Here is a 27,303-nt window from a genome sequence, read left to right on the forward strand (position 1 = left end):
GGAGGAGAAGGAAGAAGCAGGGTCCTTGTGCAGCTCTGAGTGTTGCGGAGATGGTGAGTGATTTAATACCAGAACTAGAGGGGTACCAAAGAGATTTGCTGGGAAAAAGCTTAAATTAATTCAAGGCAGCTATTCACGTTGTTCATGAAGACATTGTGGCTCTGGCTGTGATGAAGCCCAGAAGGGTAGATGGGCTCAGCGAGCAGCCTGGAGGGCTGCTGCCCTGTGTGGTACAGAGGTGACCAGTACCCAGACCCCCGTGTGCAGGAGGATGTGCTGGAGGAGGGACCGCGCCAGATCACTCCAGCAGGCATCGCAGCAGCTGGCCCCAAGCCATCGTGGCTCCCTCCTCCGAGCAACGGCTGCTAGGCAGGCTGTTAGTTTGGCCCAACACGTTACCCTAGTTTTGAAGCTTCCCCATGCCCACTGACCCAGAGATGGGCAGGAGCTGGTGGGATGGGGTGAGTGTGAGGGCATAGGCAGGAGCTGCAGGGTGTGGACCAGGGAGTAGGTGCCACAAGGAAGGGCCGTGGGTGGGGGAAGGAGGAGCGGTGGAGCCCTGCCCAGCCCTAAAAGCCCCAGCAGCTTTTAGAGATGTGCATTTTGCACGCAGCATGTGTCACCCACCGCCCGAGCGGCCGCTGTGTTTCAGCACAGTCCTTCCAATATGCATCACTTGCCACGGGAGGATGCCCTGCGTGAACGCAAGAGTTGCTTTTTTGTGTGCTTGTCACCTTGTGCGTAGCTGCCAGGCTTGGCTGCCCTCTCAAGCACTAGCTCAGCTCAGCTGACGTTGGCAGGAGTTTTACCGGAGACTGGATGCAGGCAGCACATCACCTTTCTCCCTGGTCTTTACATCCATGGGGGCATGAGGACCATCACCACACTGTCACTCAAGGGGCAGCACGCTGCTACAGAGGTCCTTAATGGGGCTGGGGTCTTGCAGGGCGCTTACATCACCCCTTCACCCCAAAGGGATTTCTTAAGCTTGTTTGATTATGCATTAAAACTGGACCACAGGTCCCGAGTGATGTAGGAGAGGGGACCAGGTGGGTTTCAAAAGGGGCCAGGCAACAGCGAGTTGTACTGGGTCTTGTGCTGGGCAGTGAAGGGGAGTTTGATTTCTTGCTCTGCGGCACAGCACCTCAGTGTAGCTTGTTTTGAAGATTTGCAAATAAGAAGGATGCTGGAGCTGAGAGGCTCTGCAGAGCCCTGGGTCTGACTGACTGCGAGAAAGCATTATATAAAATCAGATGTGGCTATTATGTCGCCTGTGTTCTTTGCAAGGATTTAGCGAGGCCATATCATGTCATAGATATATGTTTTGCTCTTGGTTTCCCCTGATGTTTCAGATGAAGCTGGATGCAGTCTCTGTAGCAGTACATTTATTTAGAGCTCTGCTGTGCAGCGTTTAGGTTGTCGGGGGAAAATCTCCTCTGCCTTCAGGCAGCAGGTGTGTGACAGTGGTGTGGGGCACCCAGGGGAGCCTGCGGGGGCCTGGGCTCTGCAGAAGGGGCTGGGGCTGTCTCCCCCTGCACTTGCTGTGGACGGCTGCCACCATCTTGGGATTTTGCGACACCTTAGGTGGTGTTGTACAGAGTCCTGCCTGGCTCTGAGTATGGCCCTTGAAAACACTGTTTTCTGAAGGCCCAGAAAGGCAAAAATAAATAAAAAGTCTGTTTCTGTGATAGCTGCTGGTGATAACCCCCACCCTCTGTGTGGACTCTGTGGCAAGGCCTCAGGCTGCTGTCCCATCGGTTGGGTGTGCTGGTCCCTGCATTGGGGTATGGGGGTGCTGCCTTGCCCCACTGTACAGGGGGACTGTCCAAACCAGGCAGTGCAAGAGTCACGGGCATTTGAGCAGTTCGTCACATTTCAAAGAAAGTTGGAAGGGCTTCCAAGTGCCGAAGAGTTCATCCATTTGTGCTTCTCAGTCTCACAGCCCTGGGTAAATCTCACATGTGCCTTTATGTTAAATCCAGAAAGGGGTGGAAGGTGGATGATGCTCCCTCGCGTGCGCTTTTTTATTCTCTGTGCTGACAGCAGTAATACCAATAAAACACAGTTTTGTTTTCTGTGTTCATTTGATCTGCTGCAACAGCAGCATGTGGAGCTTGTACAGCCCTCCACCTCCCCGGAGCACTGCGTGAACATGACGTGCGTCTTGTTGTAACCAGTAAATAGCATTTGAGGAGTGAAAAGAAAAGCAGAAAGGTTAGTTTGTTATTCTTTGTGATATATGAAAGAGCTGTCAGCTCCATCCTGAAATCGTGAATCCCTGGGTATTCCTGGGACAGGGTGAAGGAATGCACCCTGCAGTATTTTTTCACTTGGAACAAAAATTTGGCTCTTCTGGGTCTGAAAAGTTTAACTTTGGCTGAGTAACAAATTAATGCCGTCTCTTAGTCACTGTCTGGCTTGGATGGAAACACTTAGCTGACCTGGTTTATCTGTATCCATCCCGATGGCTTGGACAGGTCTCTTTGCTGGCTGCTGGCTGCGATTCAGGGTGCTCGCTTGCGGTGCTGCTCGCCTGCTGCAGCGCTGGCGATGCATGCGGTGCTGACGGGCCTGGGGGACGTGCTGCTGGTACACATTGCCATCTCAGCGTGTGGGCAGAGCTGGTTTCTGGGAGGTTTATATTTATTTATTTATTTATGTATTTAATTAAATTATTTTTATTAGACTGGTAGAGCTGGAGAAAATAAGCAATTTCTTCTTCAGGCTTCTGCTTCAGACTGGTGACAAGGGGACTCTGCACGCCAAAACTCAGCTGGTTTAAAAATTGCAGGTTGATCTAATAAAAGCTGAGCTCTAGCCCTCGTTTCCATCTCCTTGCCTCATGCTGTTGGCAGGGGGTCTACAGGACTGGCAGGAGGCACGTGAAGGTGCTGGGGTGCTCCCCGGGTCTCTGCCTGCCCGTTATTTCTGACCTGGAAAGGGGACTTGGAAAGATCCCTGCTGAACTTGATATATCATTTGTTTAGTTTAGGTGAGGAACCAGCTTGTTGTGTGGTTTCAAACATAACAGCGTGGTCGCTGGGGGCTTGGGAGCGGGCGATCAGACTGTGGGATTGCATCCTCCTTCCCCGCGTGCCGCATCGCCTGCACCTCACCGCAGTGCCTGATCCTGCGCCAGCCCCGGCGCTCTGGGGGCAGTGACGGGCTGTAACAGGCTAACAGCAGCCAGGTTTCTGATGATGGTTTGCATCTGCAGAACTCTGTGAAAAGGGAGGATTTTATCTACCTCGGATGTAACGGAGGGTACAGGGAGAGCTTGGGGTTGCCTGTGCAGGGAGGGGCTAGTACCAGCATGGCTGGGTGCTGCACGCCAGTGCCCACATCCCCTCCTGGGCTGGGATCAGGGCATCTCCACGTGCTTCAGGCTGAGAACCCTGCCTGGCTCCAGCCCTTGCACCCCTGCAAGATGGGCTGGAAAGCTGGTCAGAAGCAAAGTTAATTTAAAAAACCCTGACGAAGAGCTGTTTTTCTAGTGCTGGCCAAGAAACGTGACACTGAACAAATAGTAGAAAATAAAACAAAAAAATAACATTCACATTGGATCTAGAAACAGCCTTTTAATTTGCAGAATCTACGATGTCTGCGTGCAGAAATCTTAATTTCAGATCTGGTCTTTCAATGCAAATGTCACTTTAAATAGATATTCCTGTGTGCACGTTCTGGTGCCTTTTGCCATGTTGTTAATGGATTGCGCATTCTGTGAGTACATTCTTGTCTCATTTTGTATCCCCATACATTAAATTGATAGTTTGGGGGATTACTGCTCGTTCCAAGATTACATGGGTGGAGTCCCCTTTATATGGCCATGCTGGTATGTAGTGAATTTGAATTGGCGCAGCAGAAAACTTGAAAATTTGGAACAGATAACTGTCTCCTATCTTTATATGGGAACATCAGAGTTTCTAGCTTTATTCTGGGGTTCTTGCCATTCCAAATATAATTTATTCTTTTATATAACTGTTTTCATATGATACACTCTGAAGAGTGGATAATGGTTTGGGGAGGAATATAATCGGGGGGTTTTTTCCCCTCCAGGGCTGTCTTCCCAATTAATGAGATTGAGAACACATTCCAAAAAATCTATTTTTCCCCTCCGGGCTTTTTCTAATGTACTCGATTTATTCTGTACTGTGTCTTGTGCTTCCTTTATGGAGTTTGATGCCTAAATATTTAGTGGTGGCTGGCCGGCTGGAGCCTGTGTAAATACTTAGCACACTGATGCAGTCCCTCGGCAGGCGTGGACAGCGAGAGAAAGTCTGGCCGTCCCAGTTGTCCCGGTCCCTTTCCACCCAGGCAGGTGGGCTCGGGGACATGGCAAAGTCTCCCTCCCTCCCTGTGTGCTGACCTGAACCTTATTGCTGCCTGGGTTTGGCTTTATGGGGGATGCTGCTTGCTTTTGTGGGGTGGAGGGGTGTCCTTGTCTCCCTTCTCTGTTTTACTGTCCTGCCTGGATGAGAAGTGGGTGTCTGGGAGTGAGCTGGTGCCTTCTTCTCTCAGCCTCGGGTTGGCAAGGAAAGGACATGCCTGGAGAAGCATGCAAAGCTCAAGGGCCTTTTTCTACTTAAAACCTCACCTGTAATGTACATAGATAATGTTTTTGTACGTTTTCCTCTGTTTAAACATTTTTTGGGGGGGGATATACACATTTCTTACAAACCAATCCAAGTAAGCAGCCCCAGTCTTTCTGCCCTGCTCTGCCACAGGGGTTGGCATCGCCTTCCAAAGATGCTCGTTTTGCAGCTTTCCCTGGCAGTGCCGCGGGATGCAAATCCAGCCTAAAACCCCTGCCTGTGCTGAGCAGTTTCAGTGTGGGCTTCAGTGCCCCAGGGCTGTTCTTCTGCTGGTCTCTCAGGGCACCTGGGCTCTCCCAGGGCACTTTGCACTCCACTTTCTCTCTCCCACCTCTCCTGAACCCATTTTTGTGCCCCAGGGCAGTACTGGGTAACAGGGACTGTCTGGCAGAGCTGCCAGCTGCAGCAGGGGTGCAGGTGAGGAGGATGAGGCTGAAGAATGGGGCTGGTGTCCCTGGGGTCTGCAGAGGGATAAGGGCTGCACTGTGGCGAGGACTGGAGGAGCGCAGACATTAGCATCTTCTCCCAAAAGCCTGCGGCACATTAATTTTGGAGAGCCTTGCAACTCCAAAATGGCATGGCTGATACACTTCAAGCCCTGTTTTTGAAAGAACCACTTTTGGTTTGAGACTAAATGTGAATTTTTAGGCCTAGAGGAGTTACCTGGAGTCAGTGACAGTAGGGAAGGGGTGCCCAGCACAGACTCTCAAGTGTTGCCCCAGGCGCCAAAGTCGTGCTTACGGTTTTGCTCTGTGAAGTGTCTGTATAAATATCACCCCCGCACTCAGGTGCTCCCTCAGAGTCACATCTGCTCCCTTTCCTGACCAAACCATGTTTTTGCTCCAGTTGGCACAGGACAAAACCGAGGCAGTGCCCAAAGGGCATGTTGTAGCCTCCTGTGGCCCCCAGCTCGCCCAGACCCATCAGCTCCGTGGGGATGAGCAGTGCAGGAGCGGGTTTCCCAGTGCAATGGGCTCACTGCTGGCCATCAAGGAGCAAGGGGAGGATAATGAAGAGGCCAGCATTATTTTGGGGTGACTGTGTTGTTCTCCAAGCAGCTTCGCTTTTCTTCCAGGGTTAAATGCAGTTAAGAGCATATCACGGTTGCGTTTGTGTCACGCGGTTGTTGATGGGGACAGAGCTGGCTGCCGGCAGCCAGGTTCCCAGGAGTGGGGATTTGTATTTACATAGTTTGACTCAGACGTTGTATAACCTCGGGGAGCCACTTTCTGGGCCAAAAGAATGAGAGACCTGCTCTCCGACGGCATTTTGAGCTCTGGCTGGATGATGTCCCATGTAAGGGCTGGGTTTTATTCGGTCCCCTGCTGACAACCCGGTTCATGTTCCTGCAGGTCTTGCGTGCGCAGTGGTTACTAATAGCTCATCGGTGGGTTGGCCAGATCCCTGCTCCAACGGGATCCTCTCCCTCTTCTAGGTGTGTTACCAAAGGGCTGATTTGATGGCAGAGGGCTCTTCCCAAGGTTGCTGTGCTGGGGTGGCCTGGTCCTGCTGGTCGGACCAGAAGTATTGCTGCCTGGGTAGGGGTCTGTGGTGCCCAGGCTTCCCTGTGGGACAGCAAACCTCAGGCAGTTGGGGTGAGGGACCCCACTGTGGGGACAACCATGCTGTGGTCCACTTGCATCTGGTGGCTTGTCCCTGCTGAGGGGATGAGGCTGCCGGAGGAGAGGGGGTTGCGCCCAAGCATCTGAATTTTTCAGACAGAGTGGAGGGGTGCCCCCAGACCCAGTCCCTGGGGCAGATGAAGGCAGAGGGAGGAAACACGGGAGATGCAGAGGTCTGTGCGAGGAGAGGTGGGTTGGCTGATCGGACAGCAGCCAGGCTTTGGATGGGACCAGCCATGCTCAGCCCGCTCCGGTGGGGCAGGGCGAAGGGTGGGGTGGTGGGTGGCGAGCCTTCTCCCTGCCAAGGTGCCCCTGGGGGGTCAGGGCCCTTGGACACCACCTGAAGTACTCTCCTGTAGACCCCATCCTTGCAGAGCCCACTGGGCCCCCTGGATGCCGCAGGGGAACGGTCTTTCCCAGCCCAAGCTGCCACCCTGGGTCTTCCACGTCCCGGGAGGCTGCAGCTGATTGAGTGGAGCATGCGACGGGGCGGGCGCCCGCTCATTTGCTCCCCGCACTATAATTAGCCGAGTTGGCGGGCAGACCTGCTGTCAGGCTGCCTGACACCCAGCCAGGCTGCGGGACTTGTGATGCAGCATGTAAAGTACATGCTGGAGGACAGGGTGTAATTAACTGCAGGCCCTTGGAGCTGAGAGCTGACTACTCGGCTTCCAGCCTTTTCTCTTGCCTTATTTTTTTTTTTTTTTCCCCCCAGTGATGAAATACATAGCTTCACCTATAAACAAGTATAAACATGCATGAGCTGGTATGCCCAAAGATTAAAAAAAAAAGATGCAAAATGTTTGAAAATACCAGGAAGTGCATGAATGCAATGTTAAGACACCCCCCTGCAAATGAGGCAAAATAAAAAATCCCAGGCTTTAACAGCAACACGAACTCGGCCGCGCTGCACCCCCTGCGCGTGCCGTGCTCAGGGCTTAATGCTATAAATAGCAGCATATTCAGCTACGCATCTCGGCCCTGATTCTGCAAACACTTAAGCCCGAGCACAGCTCTTTCCCGACGTGCTTAAAGTTGCAGTAATAGTTTGCAGGCTGTAATCAAGAAAAGAGAAGAAAAAATAGGTAGAAAACAGAATGTGTGCAGCACACTGTTGGTACCAGCCATCGATGGATATACAGCCTGGGTGTCTGCTGCTCCTCCCTTGCAGCTCCTGCGCCCTTACCTACCTAATTAAGGATTTGATTAATGAAAACACAGAGAGAAGGTGCCCACGCCTGTGCGTGCGTGTCACCCTGGATGTTGTTGTTGAGCTGGCAGAGTTTACAAGCTCCGGTGTTTTTGCCAGCAATTTGACAATTTCTTTCATCCAGCGAAGCTCAGATGAGCAGCAAGTGCACGGCTCGGGCTGTGCCAGCCCTCAGCCCTCCCCTTCCAGAAAGGGGAACTTTTTAATAGGGAGGCTGTGCGTGCATGCATGTGTATATGTGCATAAATTAATTTTTACAGGCATGTAGCAGTACAATAGAAGTTGAGAAAACAAAGTTTCCTGGATGAGCTCTCGGAAAAGAAATGCTTTGAAGTTTGGGTCTGCCTTAGCGTGGTGTGAGCTGCAAGGGGTCTGCGGGTGAGCAGCCCCCGTTGGCATGGGGAGTGTGGCCTGGGAAGAAGCTTGGCTGGGGAAAGCAGGGGCGGGAGGAGGCTGGGGGAGATGCTGAGCGGGGTGGGAATGCGAGGGAAGGTATGGTGGCAGGCGAATGAAAGATGGAGTGCAAATGGACTTGTTTATTGGGGGTGTTGGCAGATGCTCATTAGCAGGCTTACTTTTCCTCCGGGTAGGATGGCAGGCTCAGGGACGAAGCCTGTCCTTGTTGCCCTGGCTGATGAGAAGCCCAAAGTTGGTTGTGAGGGTTCGTGCTGCATCCAGCTCACTTGTGTGTGATTAATTGCTGAGTGGAAGGAGACTGAGGGAGGAGGGGGGTCGTTGGGCTCTGTGGCTGTGCCAGTGTGCCTTGTGGCACTGGGGCTTGGTGCCCATCCTCTGTGGTCCAATATGCATATTTGTGTAGATCTCTGCTCCTCTGTGCAATGCACCTGCGAGGGTGTGCTCTGAGGAGGAGGAGGAAGCAGAATTTGATGATGTTGGGGAGTTCAACAGGGCCAGGGTGAGCTGCTGAGACGTGCTCTGGAGCAAGGGGCTGGTAATGAGGCTGCCATCCAGGAGAAGCCATCTCATCACTTTCCTGGGGGTCACAGTTTGGGTGAAGATAAAGTCCATTTTCCAAAGAACCAGGTTTATGTTTGCATTTCAGCCCCTAGGAAAACACTAACGTCTCCCCTCCTGGGTCCTAGACATGAGGGTGGATGAGCAACTAGAGAAGAGCATTGAGTCTCTGGTAAGAGGACCTGGGGGGGAGTGTGGTGTCAGGATGCGCTGGCCAGGGGAGCCAGTGAACACGGGGCCTCCTCCTGGGTAGGTCTGTGGTGTCTGTGGTGGGGAGAGCTGCCTGGGGGTCACCGCGAGCTCCTCCAGCTCCCAGGTGCGGGCTGAGCTGCTCTACTGGGGGGTGGCTGCAGGGCTTAATTTCTGTTCCCTGCATCGCCTCAGTGTACCTCCTGTGCATAGCCATGTTTCCCTCCTCCTACCTCCCTAAATGGTCCAAAAGCACTTTTCTCTAGTTTTCAGCATGTTTTCCACCTTCCATTGGACTCAAAGCCCATCCTGGATGCGCATCAATGCCCCATGTGCGTGCACAGGGTCAGCGCTGTTTGCAGGCGAGTGTGATAGGCTCTCGCTCCAGAGCTGGGCTGGGATGAGCTAGCCACTGAAGAATGAACGTGTTAGAGCCATTGGCATCCTCCCCTGGCTGGGTCGGGTCTGCGGGGAATCGTCCGCCCCCTCCTCGGAGCCTTTGTAATGGAAGCAGGAGGAGGCAGGATCACGACAGGAGAGGCTGGGGCTGGCACTTGCAGAAACGCTGGCTGCTCATGCATCCCTCCATGGTCCAGTGGTGCTTTGCCTTTGCCAAAATGCCATCCTCCGACAGACTGAGGCCCTTTTCTGATTCCCTGGGGCACGTGTCCTCCTCCCTTCTTCCCTCAAGGCAGCCCCTTCCATGTCTCCATCTGCGCAGGCAGTGCTGCTGCCCTGGCCTGATTCTTCCCCAGCCACCAGATTTCGTTCTGCCGTGTAACCTACCCTTCCTTGACCACCCCTGTTCTCCATTCCTTAATCACCCCCATAGTTCACCGGGGACCTACTCTCCAGCAAGGCTGACCTCTGGGGTGCAGAGCTCCCTCCCGGGTGTGAGCTGGTTTGCAGCACCACCACACTGAAGGCAGGAGTTATAATCGTGATCTGGGACTGAGCAATCTGGTTAATCCAGCCTGAAATTCAGGTTTAGGGTTTGAGGGTTCATCTGGCTTGAAATTCATGTTTCAGGGACACTCAGGGCTGTGTTAGCCCAGGGCCCTGGCAGTGCTGGGGCAGGGCTGTTTTGAGGGTACTGGGGGCAGGTGGTGATGGCAAGCAGGATGGGTGCTGGCACCCATGGAGGGGCACTAGTGTCTGCAGGGGAGGAGGCTGCACTCCCACAGCCCTTCAGTGTCTGGGCCAAGCCCGTGCCAGAGGCAGGGGGCTGGAGGGAGGTGGGAGTGTATGGTGTATGGTGTGCTGAGCGCTGGGATGCTCTGGGTGGGCCAGCCCTTGCTTGGAGGGATGCTGCTGGCTGGAGCAGGGAGCATGACATCTCCTTCCTCCTCCTCCCAAACAACCCTCCCGCATCCCAGGCTCTGAATTTTATTCCCCTTCCAACAGTCAGGCATCAAGTCCCGATTACTCATAAATGCAGCATGTTGCAGATACGCGGAGCCTGACGAATGGCTGCGCCTGAGAGCACAAACCGCCGAGAACCAGGGTGAGAAGCCGGGATGGCAGGGGACAGGCTGTGCAGCCTTGGTCCCCCAACCCTGTCCTGCCCTGGGGGCCAAGTGCCTGCAGCCGCTGCCCAAATCCCCCTGGAATCTGCCCAGCCCAGCTTGGGAACCCAGCTGGGGGGATGCTGTGGCCGCTGGGGCAGGTGCTGAGGTGCCAGCAGGTGTCCAGGCGTGGATGGCAGGTTTATGGCATAGACTGCTGTCGGCGATGGCTCACAAGTTTGTTTTGCAGAATCCTCTTCTAGCATGGAAAAATAACTCATCCCTCGGTTTTTCTCTCTTTTGTTTGTGTGGGCATTGATTACACTGGGAGTTACTGAGCCAGATTTTATTGGAATGACTTAGAAAGCTGCCACCTGCTAGCAGCCGCTTGTCTTTGGGGATTATTTTGGTGTAGTATTTGTAGTTTCTAAATAATTGCATGAGGCTTCTTCAGCCTTGCTAAGAACTTCATTCTCCCAGGGACGCAGCCCAGAAAAAGATGAGCTGAGATTACGCTTGGCAACATTTAGTAGAGGAAAAAGTACAACAGGATTGATGTCTGCTGGCATGAATAAATAAATAATACAATACTTCTGCCTTAGCCCCTCCAGGAGCATCCTTGTTTCCAACCCCATGTCTGTTATCTCCTCAGCCTGGCTGAATTTCGGAATTCAGAGCAGTCCTTAAATCAGCGTCATCTCTTCTGCCTGCAGCATGTTGTGCTAATTCTTAGCAGGGACCAGCGAGGCCGGCTCTGGAGATGAGCTGTCCTAGGGAAGTCTGCCTGGTAGCTTATGTATGTTGTGTAACTTGGGCTTGTTAAATATATGATTCTTGCAAAATCATTTACTTAGTGCCTGAAACGTGAAATTAAGGGAATAATTTCAGGCACTCATGCTGGCCCAGATTCTCACAGGTTTGCAAAGTCTGTGAAAATCATAGGTCATGTTTTAAATAAAGAGACAAGCCCAAACGTTCCTTACATTTTGTACAAAATGTAGTAGGTAAAGAAGCATGTTTCGCAGTGCTGGACTGAGCTGGGTCGTTGCATGCATGTCCGTGTGATCACCGTGCCCTGGTGAGAAGGGTCGTGAAGGACAGTGCTGGAAACACCACTGGGAAGACGAGAGGTCTTCCCACTGATTCTGATGCCACTGGACAAGCCTTAGCAATGGCCTAGCTGCAGCTGGGTGTTGTTCTACTAGTCAGGGAGGCTGCATTTTTACACCTCTGCAGAGGTGCTTTTTGAGAACCTGGGCATGGGTCTTTATGGATAACAAATTCACTCCGGCCTCTCAGTTCATCTTGGTTTTGTGTAAAAGCACCAGGAAAGGTGGTGTCCCATTGCCTTCCTTTTCCCTCATAGCATTTCCAAGGTGTTCCTGTGACACTGCACTTTCAATGTTGATCTTGCACTTTTCTGCAAGAGCAGAGGGGCTCTGAGCATCGCACAGAGCGGTCCTGTCATCAAAACGAGGGCAGTGCAAGCCTGGCTCAGGTATTCCTGTATGGGGAGGCGCAGAGGGTAGCAGTGGTAATGACCTTGAGACAACACTTTCTTAGTCATATTGGCAGTCAAACCCCGCTCCTTGGCAGGCTGGGTGCTGGCACCCATGAGCTGTGGGCTTGGTGTCAGTGTCCCCTTCTGCTGCTGCTGCCTCTGCTTGGGTGGTTTTTCTCTCTGCAGAGGAGAGTTTAATGACAGTGCCTGGCTGCATCCCAAAGGGCAGAGTCTTGGGAGGCATGCGCTGGGGGGGGTGGGGGGAGCGAGGCTCTGGGGGCAGCACCAGGCTCTGAGGACATCACCTGGGACAACATCCTGGTGTCCCACCTTCCTCTCCTGGCCCTGCTGGCAGCAAGAGTGTGAATGCCAGAGCGATGGAGGGTGTATGCTGGAAGCTTTTTGGCAGCTGCCTTGCCCAGCGCCAGGTACCGGGGCGGTGGGGGCTGCTCCTGCCCTTCCATATTGCCCCCATGCTGCCACAGTCACTTGCCTGTCTCAGGAGGGAAGGGGGGAGATGGGCGTAAGCATCGTTTGGAGTACTTGTTTTAAAAATACACGCTGATAAAAATTACTCTCTCCATTATTTCATTAAGGGTTTTAAAATGTGCTTCCTAAACCCTGAGTCATCAATGAAATGAGCAAGTGAGAAGCAGCGCAGCGGGTCCCGCTGGAGGGTGACTCATGCTGCAGTGGGGCTTGGGGCTTGCAGGGCGCTCTGAACTGGGGGGATGCTTCCCTCCCTCCCTCCCTTTCGGGAAGGCCAGGGACTCCCCAGCATCCTGAGCAGCAGCAGGAGGTCTCTAGGAGCCTGTGGGGCTCCTGGACTTCTGGGAGCTGAGCTGTCACACTGAAGCTGTGCCTCTCCGGAGTCCCCAGCTATGCCTTGATGCACAGGAGCCACCAGCAGACAACTCTCCTGGAAGCCTGTAGATCAGCCAACAACAGTGCATGCATGCAGGCAGGCATTTGATTTTTTATTGTATGCTTGCATAGATAAAAGCCTCCATATCGGTTCAGGAGGAATTGATCTTTCCTCCCAGAAGCCAGGTCAGCTTTTGATTGTTTTTGGGAGCTCTCTGCTTCTTTCAGTCTCCAGGCACAGGCAGAAGAAACAAAACCAGTCCCAGCTCACTGTAAGGCCAGGAACTGTCCTCTCTGTGTTGGTTTATCTAGCTGGCTTCGTAAAAGCCCTTAGAAATGCTGCTGTATCCCTCCCACTGGAGTTGATTCAAACTCTGTTCAAGCTCAGTGCCAGGACGTTTTCCTAAGATCCAGGCTGTGTGTTCCCTTTACCCCACTCTGCTTCCTTACATCCCATCCTTCCCTTGACTGCTTTTCCATAATATTCCCCTCCTGCGGATGCTGGCTGAGACTGTGGTACCCAGTGCAGTGGGACCAGGGTGGTGGCTGGTGGCACTGTCACAGCCTACACTGCTGCCCCGGGGAAGATGCTTTGGCTGCTGCCCCTTCATGTAGCGCGCACACACTTGGTCTTGCCCACAGCCTCCCATCGCCGATTCCGTAAGTGCTTTCTTATTAATATCTTCACGCTGTCGGTGAAGGCTCCCTTGCTTGGGAGGACCTTTCCAGGTGCTGCTCTGAGCTCTCTCAGTGCTCCTGGCGGGGATGTTGTGGTGTCTCTGCCCTTGGCAAAATGCCTTGGGCATTTTATTTTTACTACAGCTACATTTCATAGTGAACCACTGTGCAGTCAGGCCAGCCCCAAGGTGCCCTGTGGTCACTTAGGGCATCACTGCTTTCTTGTCTCCTTCCTCCTGCTGATGGCTCTGTGCTGCTTTACTTGCAGTTTTCAGTGTCCTTGGTTTATCCTCTACCTTGGTTTATTAATCTCCTTGATGGATGGTCCCTGTCCGCGGCTCCTATTGTGACACCATGTGTGCCTGTGCTTATTCTTCCTTCCACTTCTTCATGAGGATTTCGCTTAGAGGCAGTTGAAAACATGTCCTTGCCTTGAGTCTTGCTGCTGGCCCTGACCACCTTCTTCTGCCCAGGCACTACCTCCACCAGTCCCCAGCAAGCTATCCTGCCCAGCTGGTGATTTCTGTAGCCAAGTGCTTCCCTGCTGCGCTCCCAGAGCCCTCTGGATCCACGGCCACCTTGGTGTTGTACATGTTCGGGAGAAAGAAATGGAACGCGGTGGGATGGACCTGCGTAAATTCATCTGACTGCTGGCCATGGTCCCTTTCTCTTCTGGGAAGAGAGTAAGGAGGCAAAGGGCTGTGCAGGCAATATGGGGAAACTGAGGCATGAAGAGGGAAGAAATGGCTCAAGGCCAAACCTTGGGGTGGTGGTAGAGCCAGGAGCTGATTCACAACTCCTGGTCTTGCTGCAGGCCAGATTCCTTGGACACATTGCTGGAATTCTGCTTTTCCTCCTAATTTGCTATTTTCTTAATAAGCTTCAAAATCAGCTATTTTGGCTAATCATTGCTGCGATCACTCCTTGTTTTGTTTGGTGTATTTTTTTTTCCTCTTTGCAAAGTTAGTGTCTCATTGTTTTATTCCAGATAAAAACTTCTCACTTTTCCATGACTCTTAAAAAATAATTGCTTGATAAGCTCAAGGTAAGCCCTTCTCTTAGCGTGCTCATGTAGCTCATCCTGCCAGTGGTTTGTGAGCTGTGGAGCGTGCGGAGGAGCGGCAGGCTGCCGTGCCCGTGGTGCTGCTTGCCTGCAGCCATGGCATGGCACCGGCACAGGGTGCACGGCTTTGCTAGAGCTTCTTCCACCTCCCTTCTGCAAGACCTGAACTTGCAAGGTGGTCTTTTCTTTTTCCCCAGGTTTTCCACGTGGCTTTTCCTTGTTAGGGATTCATTTCAGAAATCTGCACCTCCATCCTAGCAAGAGTCAAGGGGAGGTTAATGTTTGTGACACCTGTGGCTGTGTGAAGGGGCTGCTGCAGATTTTGTCATCTTGTGTGCTGGGAATATTGGTGACAGTGATAGTCCTCGCAGCATTTCAGAAGGGTAGAAGAGTGCCAGTGTTGTTTCCTGCTGTTATCAGTTATCAGAAAGGCCAGTTACTTTGGAGCTGGCTGTGCGGTTGATGGGAGCTTTTCCCCACAGACTTTGGCTGTGGCTGGGTGGAGAGTCTGACTGTGTGGGATGCAGGTTTTCCATGAGTTGTTTCAATAACGTTAAGAAAGCTGTTTGCAAGTGATTTCTTCTTAAATGTCAACAGTTCTCTGTGATCGCTGCTAGCACAGGTAGCAGAAGGAACTGAATTTGTCCTGGCTCATGAGCCTTATTGCAGCCAATCCATAGCACTCTGTTTTAGGTGTCGAGTTTAAAGAACTAAGGAAATACCTTACAGGAATGCTGTGCCTGAGGGAGAGAAGGTGTTCCCAGATGGGCTGTGGGCTTAAAGGACAGGTCCCGTCACTCAGGGCATTTGCTCTGTGCAGTTATTGCTGTACTTGTTTCTCTGCTGCTTCAGGAATGCACAGAATGGTTAAGGAGATCTGGGGATCTCCTGGTGATCACCCAGTCCAATGCCCTGCTCAGGGCAGGGCCACCTATGCCAGGTTGTCCTGGACACCCAGGACCATCTAGTTGGATTTTGAATGTCTCCAAGGCTGGAGACTCCACCACCTGTCTGGGCAGCCTGTGCCAGTGGTGGAGCACCCCATTCTGGTGACTGGCCACCAGCCCTGTGGGGCCTTGCTGTAGCTTCTTGCTGCTGTCGTGTCAGAGGAGGGGGAGCAGGTGGGAGAGCCAAAGGGTGCTGCTGTCTCTGGCCAGTGGGGATAGCTCAGAGATTTTGCACACTGACATGGCGGTTGGCACATGGGCAAAGGAGATCTTCTGACCTCAGAGGGCTGCTCCTCGTGTGCTCCCAGCTCTACCCCACAATGGAGCTCAGATGTGTGCCCATAAGATCTGCAAGAGGGTGGCATGCATCCAGACCCAGGTAATCCCGCACTACGGGTTTGCTTGCAGCCTCCCCATGCTGGTGCCCGAGCAACACACCTGTTCCAGGGAGAGGGTCAGTCACCAGTGAACCACAGCCTCATCTCGCTGGCTTGGCCACAGGTCCCTTTTGGAGGGATCTTTTGGTGACAGTGGATCCCTGCCTGCTTAAAGCCAGGGCACTCCCTGCTTGCTTTTCAGTCCCAGGGTAGGAGCACCCGGAGAGTTCCTGTGCCCCTGATTAGCATTCGGCCCTGCTGCTCCTGCTGCTTTGGTGTTGCTGCTTGCCATTGCCTGGCAACCACGGAGCAAAACTACAACAGCAGCCCCAGAGCCTGAGCCTGAGCATGCTTCCCGCGAGCGTGCACGCACACTGGCACACGCTTGCTGGGGGACGGGGGCAAGGTGGGTGGCTGGGCATGCCCACCGCCCCCCATGTTGGCAAGGCGCGAAGGTGAAGACCATCCCCGAAAGCAGGAGGAGGAGGAGGAGAGGGCTCTGGTGGTGCAACAGCTTTGCTGACACCCAGGTTTGGTGGGTCTGTCTGTCTGTCTGTCCCGGCACTGCCCACTGCGAGCATCCTGCTATGTCAGGCACAGCATGCCCCTCCACATCCCTTAGTGGCGGGGGCTTTTTCTGTGCTGGGCAAGCGCATGTCACGAACTGGGAGCTTGCAGCAGGGCAGGGGGCCAGCCTCCACCGCACTGCCTCCAGGACAAGGCACATTGGGGGAGAGATTTGGGCATATGTGGGTGTATATGGCCCCGTTGGATAGCGGGGCAAGGCATGGCAGGGCATGCATGCACTCTGTGTGTGTCATACATGTGCCCCGCTTTGCACCCAAAGTGGGGTCTGCGGCATGCCCACAGTCCCCCAGGCTCCCTGGGGGGAGGCTTAGCCTGGCTGGGTTTTCCTAGGGGACCCTGGTGCTCCGGCAGCCTGGATTGTGACTCTCTCAAACTTTCACTAGACCATGCTATTGGTGGATTGGCAGCGCATGGGAACTTGAGCATGCATCAGGCTGTCTCTGCTACCCAGGCTTGCATGTGTTTGGGGTCTGATGTCGTTTTTCTTGGCAGAAGAATTTTGTGGTCCTGGCCTTGGGCTCAGTCCCCTGTCCTGCCAGAGGGTCTCTGCAGGAGGTGATTGCTCAGACCCTCTGCCAACCCTGCACTTTGTCCTCTTTCCAGCTGGGTGGGCTCAAGAGGACATGTGTCCCCTCCTGACACAAGGTACCATGCTTCTGCAGGTGATGGGAGAGACAGATGTGCCTGAATATGTTGGGTTCAGACTTAATGCATCCCCACACTTCTGCTTTGACTCTTTATTTTTACATCCTTAGCTGCTGTGGGCTCTGTCTACTGTGTGCTTGGTAGCTGGAGGTCCGAGCTGCCTGCCCTGTCCAGCCAGCCCACACATACCCTCTGGGTAGCAAAAAGCATCATGCTTTTTCCTGCTCACCACACATCTTTTTGTCAATGATACTTGCTTGGCTTAAAGGGTTAAAGAAATACATCTGTCTTTTGTGTCTTGCAGAGCCTGGGGTCAGCAGACAAGAAGGACTTTTACCAGCCAAAGTAAGTGCCAGTAGTCGTGGTGAGTAATTGCATGGAAATTCCCGGTTGGTCCATGTTACTGAGCAGCTCTGTGGCTTGCTAAGATTAGACATTTCAATGTACAAGAATAGCTGCTGCAATTACACGAATGAGGATAACAGTACAAGGGCTGTCAATCATTTTGGCTTCAGGGCATATGCAAATCATTAAATCAGGTCAGAAAGAATCACAACAGCTTGACTGAGCCTGAGGGACAGAGCCGGGACCTGGTGGCTGGGAGCAGGGGATGCAGGGGTGACCTTTCCCACCTCTGGCTCCCTCTGCTCCAGGGTTTGTATAGCTGAGCTGCTGTGGAGAATTGAAGGGTTTAGTTCTGTGTCACAACGGGCTGATATTGAAGCACGTCTTCCACAGCCCATGCTTTGACGTTGATGCCTGTTGTTTTCCATCCGTTGTGTTTTGTAAAGCACGGTGAGCTGCAGGGGTGTGAGGAAAGGAAGAGGCTCTCTGGAGCTACCATGTTCATGAACACAAACAAAGATCTGCAAATCACCCCCCTAACATAAGTGGCTGGTTACTTAGTGGGTGCCCTCGGCCACGGCTCTGAGCTGATTGCAACATCCGTAAGTGAGCGAGTAGAGAGCGGAGTGTGTAGAGCTGTCAGCCTCTGAGACCCATATTAAAACACAAGCAGAGCTTGCACTCGCAGGCCAGTTACGTTGTTGCACCCAGTGTTTGCAGACCCTCGCTGCAGCACTGCACCTTGAGGCAGGAAGGTTGTCTCTGTGCTGGAAGGATGTGTTTGATACCGTTGTTGTTTGGATAATGGCAAACTCTATTAAAAGCCATGCTGAGAGGTTTGGTTCTGGCCCTGACCACTGAGCAGGTGTGTATTGTGCTGCTGGCACGTGGGACCTTGTGTTGCTCCTGCTCTGTTTGGGGAAGTGGACATCTTCATGTTATCACCTTTTTTCTTCTGAAAAAAATGCCATAGGTGGTTTTGAAGTTGTGCAGCAGTGCTCTGATGTACAGGATTGTCAGGGGAGAGCATTTTTGGAAGATGCAGAAGGAACTGGGTTGGGGAAATTTCTCCTCCAAAACTCGCTGTCTTTCTGTACTTGCTCTTTTCTTTGCTGCATTCCAAAACATTCCTGCTTCCCAGCGGTGTCCGAGCATGCAGTGAGCACCCAAGGCAGCGTCCTCGGTCTGAGTTACTCTTGGCATCAGAGAAGGCATGTCTGAGGCACGCTGGGCATGGCAGGCTGTGTCACAGGGCACCTCATGGAACTACCTGCTCGCTGTCTGTGATGGGGAGCACAAGTGTTGAGTGCCGGTGTGTTCTTCAGTTGTTTGCTGGTTCCTCTTCCTTTATGCCACCAAAAGTTTTTAAAACTCAGTGCTGCTCTCCTGGGTCCGTACTGAAAAGCCTGATTTCAGGGCGCTCCCCTGTCCCCTCACCCCAAGGCAGTGCTGATCGACTTTTCAAGACCGTTGGCAGCTAAAGACTTCTGAAAACACAGCCAGAGCCATTTCCCAGGCTGTTTAATCCTGCGTGGCTTTCTGGGAGATCAGAGGGATATCCCAGGAGGTTGTGGAGTCATCATGGGCACAATAAAAAAATGAACACACATTTGGCAAAGGAGTTAGAATTCTGCTTTTGTGACCTCTACCAACAGTTGTCTAATATTTCGATGCTTCTTATTGTAGTGCTGCTGTGTGCTTGTGTAGAGTGTGTGTTTTGACAAGCAGGCTTAGAAAAGATGGAAGCACCTCTAGCATCCGTGTTGCAGCTGAATCATCTGTGAGGCTTTGAGTAAGAGATTTGGAGGAAATATATAAAAAGCTCTTACCCTTTGGTTTTCTTTCCTGAAGGGTGGTTTTAACAGTAGGTAGCAACAATTATAGTGCTACTTTTATGGCCCATCTCATCAAAGAAATGAGGGATGTTTCTCTGCCTTTAGTGGGAGAACATGGGCTTCCCACCTCACTGACGTTGCAGAGCTGTTGGGTCAGAGCGGTGGGTGCTGGTGCAGAAGGTCTCGTGAGCTACTAACTCTCATCTGATGCAGTTTGGGCACTTACCTTCCCCATCACAGTGCTGCCTGCAGCTCTGCTCTGCCTGGGATCTGGCCAGCGTTCATAGAGACCAGGGAAGAAACACCTCATGGGCTAAGTCCAGCCCCTGAGCTGCTTGCTCCTTTGTCACCCCAATTTTGGAAGCTGCTAATACAGCTGTAACATTGTTAGAATATCTGGGCTTCCAGAGGTCCTTCCAAATTTCTGACAGAGGGCTCTTGACTGCTTTGTCAAGGCTGTTCCCTGAGCAGGGACCTGCTGGCTGAAGACCCAGGGGCACCATGCTCAGAGACAGGAGTAGGCTCTCCAGGAACAGGTGCTTTTGCCTAATAACTCTCCTGGCAGGGCTGGTTGGAAGTGTCTTGACAGGAGCCGAGAAAGGCTGGTTGTTTGCTAATTCCCCCTGGCATACATTTGCTCTTCAGTGTCAGGCACCAACTGGAACTCGGTTTCTTCAAACCCAGAAAAAAACTCTGGTACTAATAACAATCATAAAACCCCTAGCAAATGTAGACTGAAATACCTGGCTTTAATTAAAGTGTCACTGATGTGCTGCAGGAGCTGCTTGTGCTCCCTCCCCATGCTGTCCCCTCTGCTGAGAGCAATGCTCATCTGTCAAGAGAGTCGTCACTTGGGAACAGTTAATATTTGCCAGGCACTTTGAGGTGTCAAGAGAGACACTGCTGTAGTGACACAAAATGCTCTCCATTGATCCGCTTGCTTGGTCCCTTGGGACGATGTGGCCACGCTGAAGAGACCTGATGTCTCAGAGCCCATTCTTGCTCCAGCAGAATCCCACAACCCTCTTATACAGGCATCTCGTGGCTCTGTCTCCATTTCAGATTAAAGACTGCCACCCGCCTTCTGTGCTTAAGCCTCAGAGGTGTAAACACAGCAGGAACCTTTGAAACCACCTTATATAAAGCAGTAGCTTGTGTTTGTTTTGCCTTGCAGTCTTCATTACGCCAAAATGTCTCTGCAGCTAATTCGTTGTCACCCTGCTTTTAAAGCAGAATGTTTCATCTCTTAGACTAAAACCTTTCCATGCCAGCACTTAGATGAAAGTGAGTGTTGTGTTGCTGAATCATTATCTTGTAAAACCGTGGTGTTCTTAAGGATCTAGAAACCAGTATTTACATCTTGGAAGCGTTAAGGGCCATCATAATAAGCTAGATGTGTTCCTAAGCTGGGTGTTCATTTTCTTGCCTCCTTAACTCAGCTGTTATTTTATAGTAATGATGATAACACGCAGATACTCTTTTGCAGTGGCTGAGAGTCATTCAGCTGGGATGTTCTTAAAGTAGCTCAGGTTCACCCACAAAGCACCAAGCAGTGGGAGGAGGATGCACAGGGAAAGGGGGGAGTAAGAAATGGGGCAGATGATGCAAGGGGAGCGGTGGGGTAGGAGAAGCAGTACCAAGGCCACCTTTCTGTACTGAAGCCACGGGATACGCAATGCTGCAAGAAACTGCTCCAAAACCACCTTCAAAAGGTTGGAGAATGCTTCTCCCAGCTTTGGCCATAGGAAAGGACAAAGTGCCGTCACCAGCATCACTGGTGGCAGTGGGATGGCAGCATGGTGGAGGGTGGAAGAGAGATGCTGGGTTCTGTGTGTGGGGTGGGTGACCCCCGAGCAGGTGCAGGTTTGCAGCTGAAGGGGTGCAGAGCCCTCCAGATGGGACCATGAGCATGGGCTCCTAGCTTCCAACCCCAAAGCCTGGCTGAGCCAGTTTTCTGAAGAGTCGAGGAGTTAGCTCCTCCACACACAATGTAATTAAGTAAAGAAGATTACAATGCTGGTCAGGGTATCCTAGCAGCAGGGTCTGACCAACTGAAACTTCACAGCAAGCTTAAAAAATATTGCCTCTGGGGTTTGGCCGGCGGATTCAGAGCCTGAGTTCCAGGCAGGTGGAGGGGCTTCAAGCCGCTCAGAGTGCTGGGAAAGGAAGGGGCTCCTGGAAAGGTGCTTTGGAGAAATGTCATGGTTCAGCAAATGCCAGACTGGGGGTGAAAAGCAGAGATGGCCCAGAGAAGACAGGGAGCAGAGGGTTAGCAGAAACAGGTGTGAGTGGTGGGAGGTAGCTCACGATGTGGCGGAGAGGTGGATGTTTGCGGTAGGCGCAGGAGCCTCTGAACAGTCCTGCTGCTTTCCTTCTGGCTTTCTGAAGGCGTTTCCTGCCCTGTGGCATCCTGATATTTTAAACTAAGGTGGCCCAGTCTCTTTCAGTAACGCCTTGAGCCCAGAAAGGCTGCTGGAGACTTTGCTGCTCTGGGGCAGGGGTTCTTCCCTGGGAGGGCTGGTGCTGCTTCTTGCCCTGGTGGAGGAGGTCCAAACCTGGTGGTTTGGAGGGCGGTGGGTGCTCTGGTGTGCCAGGCTGGGGCTGTGCAGTGCCTCCAGTCGTGACAGCTCCCTGAGGGGCAGGAGTGTGCCATTGCAGAGCCTTGGATAGGACAGGAGGGTCGTCTACTTCTCCAGCCTCTTGGGAATGGTTTTGTCCCCCAGGAACGCTTGCAGTGCTGCCAGGAGCACTGGCTGTGGCTCCCCCTTGCTCCGTGCCTGCGGGGGGAACGGGACACAGCCATGGTGGGAGCGGTGCTGGCAGAGACCAGCTGGAAGCTTGGGGATCAAGGAGGCAATAGCCCCGTTGATTTGCCCTGCGGTGTCTGGGCTGTTTGCCCAGGCTAATATTGCTGTTTGCTTCTGAAGCTGGGAAAGTTGGTGCTGAGCTATGCTCAGTGAAGCGAGCGGGGCCCCGTGCAAAGGGTCCAGCTGCCCTGCTGCTGCCCACCTCTCCAGGCAGCCTGGGAGAGCAGCACCAGCTTATGTGCCTGATAGCTCCTGCTGAAGACCACTGTTTTTGTAAAGTATGAATGAATACAACTCTTATTAATTTTCTTTTTTATTGCTTGTTGTGTGGGAGCGCTCACCCTGGACCCCTATGCCTGCTGGTGCTGGAGGACTGTGGAGGGGTGCTCTGCATTCCCGCATAAATCTGCAGATTTATGAGGACAGAGATGCCCTGGATGGCACCAGGGCCCTCGATACCCAGAGTTAAATATCTTGGCCCGAGGGAGGTCAGGACAAGGAATCACTCCATCTCAGCAGTCCCTCGAGCCCAAGGGACAGAAAGAGGAGATGTTGGGGCTGCTTGGACCCCTACTGCCCTGCTCTGGGTGCCCAGGCCAGGGGACTCCGGACCACCCCCTTGCAGCATGCTTGCCCTCTGTCTGGGAATGGCCCTCCCAGACCTGGTCGTAGAGCAAAGTTTTGGGTTCTGTTGTTTCTGTGCAGCTTTTAACGTGTTAAGCAAGGTTGCGATGTAGGCTCCTACTGTGCCGGTTGTCATAGAAACTTGAAGGGCTTTTTTCTCCTATCCCCCCAGCCCCTTTCTTTATACCAAAGCAGGGTTGGGGTTTCCGCCCCCCCCTGTAATTTCAGTTTCAGTCCAATTAAAAACCTGCCTGGCCCTGATTCCCTGTCTCCAGTACTGCCACACAAGGGCTCGGTGTCTTTATGTTGTGCTTCCTTTTGTCCCAACCAAAGGGTGCGTGTTCCCATCAGCTGGGCACTTTTCTGGTAGTGCTGGCTGGGTTTTTGGCCGCATGGATCCCTGACCAGGGTTGGGGCTGGTCCTCAGCCCTTGTCCCTCTGCCGTGCTGTTGGGTAGGAGCAGATCCCCTCACTCACCATGGGGTACCTCTCCTTGCTGCTGCTTCTGAAACCGGGGAATGGTTGGCTGCTTGGTGCCCAGTTGCTGGAGGTCCATGGTCCTTTGGTGGAAACATTGAAATGGCATCTGCCTGCCTCTGTGGTCTGAGCCCGTGTCTGCCTTCCCCTCTTGGGCGATGGGAGGACGACGCTGCCAGCTCAGCTCCGAGACCAGCACAGAAGCCACCTATGCACCAGCTGCAGCCCTTCCACATTTGCTACGCTCTGCATTAATCATGGAAAGGGAATTGAGCGTAGGAAGATGGGCATTTTTTAACAAAATAACCGAGACTGCATTCTCCCCTAAGCAAGAGAGCAAAGTGTTTGCTGCAGTGAGTCAACACAGATGCTTTTGGCATGGGATGTAAGGCTCCCTCCCACAGCAGCCATCGGTCCCACAGCCAGGTCCCAAGAGGGAGAAGTGGGTCGAGGTGTGTACCGAGCTGCTCAGCTGCTGGTGTTTCTCCAGGAGCTACAAGAGATCCTTTCCTGCATGCTTTATTTCTGGCATGAGACTTGACAGGGACTCCTCACAGTTAGCCAGATGTCTAGCTCTGAACCTTGCCTTCGAGGAGCTAGCACCCATTTTTGCTGCCCTGTGCCACCCCAGCTCCTCATTGCTCTGAGGCTGGTGCTATCTCCTGAGTCACCCATCTTCACCACAGTCGCAGGGGTTAGCCTCAGAGCTCGTGCTATCCACTGGGATTCACTTGTGTGGGATTTAGGTATGAAAGGGTCTATTAGATCACGCCGTTTGGCCTCCCATGTGCTGTAGGGGTGTAAATGCTGCCCACACACTTCTCGGCAAGCTGAAGAGGTTGTGATTGCCCTCAAAGAGGTGTCTAATCCTCTGAGGATCTCTGAGAGGTATCTAATCCTGACCCAAAACTCATTTGAACTTGTTGGGTTTCAGCTCCCAGTCCCTGGATCTCTGAGCGTCTCGCTGGATGAAAGTGGTTGGCACTGCTTTGGTTTGGGGGTGGGGTGGCACAGTTTTTGTCAATAAACTCAATATAGCTCATTTGCAGTAAGATATTTTCTCCATCCCTCGGATCAATTTTGTGACTCATCCCTCCAGCCTCTCTGCTTTTTTAGTGCCCCTTTTAAATGTGGGCACCTTAATTGCAGGAGTGTTTCTGTGTCAGTCTCAGCAGAGCAATACACGTAACTCTCCTCTCCCCAAAGAACTGCATCAGCTCTTTTCATCACAGCATCACATTAGAGCCTTGTGTTGGGTTGGTCACCCGTGGTGACCCTTGAGCCTTTCTGGAGGCTCTCTCTTGTCTGGGATACAGTCCCTGTTCATAAATACGGCCTGAAATCCTTCTCTGTAGGTGTGTCATTCTGCACTGGGCTGGATTAACATCTACAGTGTTTGAATGGGTTCAGCATTACCAAGCAACCCACATTTCACTCTCTCCTCATCAATATTTACCATTACATCAATCTTCCTGTCATCTGCTAATTTTTTTGAGCAAGGATTTTGTATTTTCTTCTCGATCATTGATGAAAATATCAACTAGCATGCTCCCCATGGAGCCTTGCTAAGGATTCCCCATTGATGACTTCTGTTTGAGACCTGTCAGACAGCTCTTAATCTATTTAATGTGCTTTATTGATACTGTATAGCACTATCTCCTAAAATCAGAATGTCAAGAAGCACTTAGCGCTCTGCCTGCACAGCCATAACGTACATGGTACCTTTCTCAGCTGAGCCTATATCACTAAAGAGTGACATTTGGCTCATTTGACAAGATCTCTTTTCCACAAAGACAGGCCGACTGACTTTAATTATAACTTACATCCTTTAATTATATCTTAATTTAATTCCAGATGAGCCCTGCCTTCTGGGTCTTCTATCAGGCTGACCATTTAGTAGTTAACTAGGTCATCTCCACTGCTGGTTGTGAATATAGCTGTGAAGGGGCCATTTGCCATCTGGACGTGGCAGACCAAAGTTTGCTCAAAACAAGCAGCAGAACCCAGAAAACTCTCCCCAGCTCTGGGTACGCGTTATCTGTGCTGGCTGCTTAGTGCTGTTTGGCTGCCTTGGGTGTAGGTGAGGATACTAATGGTTTAGGAAAACTTCATCTTGTCTAGGAAGTACTTTACTCTCCTTTTTCCCCAAACACAGAAGAAATATCTATCGACGGTTTGCTTTTTCTGCATCATTATGAGCAGTCCTGCAGCCTCTGCTTGAAAATGGTCCTATTGTTCCTTATAAATGGACCTATTGCTAGAATTTGTTTGGCTCCCAATAGTAGATTTTGCATGTCCAGCCATGCATTCTCCCCTTCTTTAGTTTCCCTTATCAGTTTCCTACACATTGTAACTTGTATTGACCACTCTTTAGTGTGTATTCTGTTTCCCCTCTGAGCCTTCATTTGGCAAAGGGTATTTTTAACCGACTTGCTCATTTTCCTAACCATGAAATTAGGACTTTACAGACATTCAGTGAACTCCCCTTAAAGAACTCTATTTTTTCGCTCTACTTTTGAAAAAGTCTTTCTTGACAGTTTTATCCCATCTCCCTGGGATGTGGAAAACAGGCATTTTGCAGTACTGAGCGTGCGCAGTGCTGCCTGCCCCACCTTCTTGCTGGCCCGTGGGGACTGCTGCCAGCCTCTCCGGGCGGCCAGCGACTGCTTGACCTTCTGTCACCTGCTGTGTGTTGACTTCTGCATTGCAAAGTTATCAACTATAGTGTTTAGAAATGCATGTGGTGTTTTACTGCTGGCTCTGTGAGTCTCCTAGCATGTGCCTCGCAGACCCAAATCCTTTATAACATGTTACTTCTTTCTATCCGTGGAGAACATATATTTCAGGTTGAGCTGCTGTAGTCCTGTGCTGGCTCAGGTATGATGTGCCGTGCCTCTCCCCAGTCCTCGGTGAGAAGATAAAGCTGTATTTCTTCAAGCACTGACTGCTAAAAGATCTGTGATTCTAAAGAAAAAAATACAATGGCATGTATTGCAAGTATACAGTGCCCTCCTCTTCCTTCCCTGCCACCCCTCCTACGCAGAGCTTTCTGATCAGTAAATCATCGTAGCAGGTTTCAGTGGTGTCAAGTGCATTAAATTTCTGCTCAGGAGTAAAAATTTCCCATTCCTTGCCCTCCTTTCTCAACCTCGCTGCTTTGCATCCTCTGAAGAGCTTGCTGCTTTGGCCACCAGCACAGCACGAGCAAGGTCTCTTGATTCCCTTTCCTGGAACAACCTCAGATTAATCTAGCTTTTTATTCAAATACGCAGTTCTGGTATTTTCCCTCCATGCTTTCACCTGCAGTGCCAGACAGACAGCTGGGCCACAGAGCCATCAGTAGTGCACCAGCCTGCACTCTGTTCAGAAGCTTACTCTTGCTGAGGACCATGCTCCCCATGGCCACCTGGCTGGTATCTGAGCCCCTCACTGTGCAGCAGCACCGGAGGTGCCTGGGGCTCAGCTGCCGGTGATGCTGTTCTATAGAAGAGCATTTTGTGCTCCTAAGACCCCTGGCAGGCAGGGAAGGACCAGCTGTTTGCAATGTCCTTCCAAACACATCCACACTCTTCCCAACTTCACAGTCGTCTCCCTTGCTCCTCCTGGGACCTCGTCACAGCCCATGCTGTAGGTAGTGACTCTGCAGCCCTTCTCTGAGCAGCCTGAGCTCCTGAGAAGCAAAAATTGCCGGTGGTGGTGGAAATGACAGCGTTAGCCTCAAGAGCAATCAGCCGGGTCTCCGTGAGCTGCGGTGTTGGTGTTTATCCCCTGGCTCCTTCCTCTGGGAGGATAATCAGGCTGAATATGCTGATTTACTTGGGCTCTACAGAGCAGACTGTGGGGAGACATGTAGATAATGCTAAATTGCTCAGGGAACAATATGTCTAAGGACATAAAAGGATGAAAATACCTTGTCTTTGCTCATCCTGACAAAGCGATGTGCGCAGAGGTGAGATCTAAGGCTTTGAGCTTTCCCGTAGGTTTCTGGCGTTAACAAAGAGAGGATTCAGAGTGGTGCGGTCACTTCTGGAGATGTGCAGTGGGCTGGGACGAGGGTGCAGGTACTTGGTTGTCTCTTCAGGCTTGGGACATCATGCAAGAGGGCACCACCTCCAGCGTCACCATCTAATTTATGGGGAAATTAGTTCCTCCTCCAGAAGTGCCTCACCTCTCCACAGACTGTATAGGCAGCCTGGGCAGCTGGCTCAGATCTCTGCCATCAGCCTTGCCACTCATGGCTTTCGACACACCCAGAAGATGCAGCTGAAGGTAGGCTGAGCCTATAATAATTCCTGAAGAAACACTGAGTAATGGTATTTATAACTAATTAAAGACTTGACTGAATCGATCTGCGGACAGTATATACAGGCTGATTTCAGGGAGACTTTGGGGCATTTTACTCGAGGGGTGTGGGAGTGCTGCTATAAGCCCCCAGCCACAAGAAAACACCTTGTCCTGC

At 52.0% G+C, this 27,303-nt stretch overlaps 1 protein-coding gene across 1 annotated transcript in view; it reads left to right on the forward strand.

The window, feature by feature from the left end:
• The window catches only part of LOC101917653 (ankyrin repeat and fibronectin type-III domain-containing protein 1-like), a 209,135-nt gene that overhangs the window by 120,670 nt on the left and 61,162 nt on the right, over positions 1-27,303 (forward strand). Inside the window, exon 4 of the mRNA XM_027791883.2 lies at positions 17,061-17,101. Coding sequence (XP_027647684.1) covers positions 17,061-17,101 — 41 coding nt within the window. The remainder of the gene's footprint in view (positions 1-17,060; positions 17,102-27,303) is intronic.

This window comes from Falco peregrinus, chromosome 5 (genome assembly GCF_023634155.1).
Source record: "Falco peregrinus isolate bFalPer1 chromosome 5, bFalPer1.pri, whole genome shotgun sequence".
Taxonomy (NCBI): domain Eukaryota; kingdom Metazoa; phylum Chordata; class Aves; order Falconiformes; family Falconidae; genus Falco; species Falco peregrinus.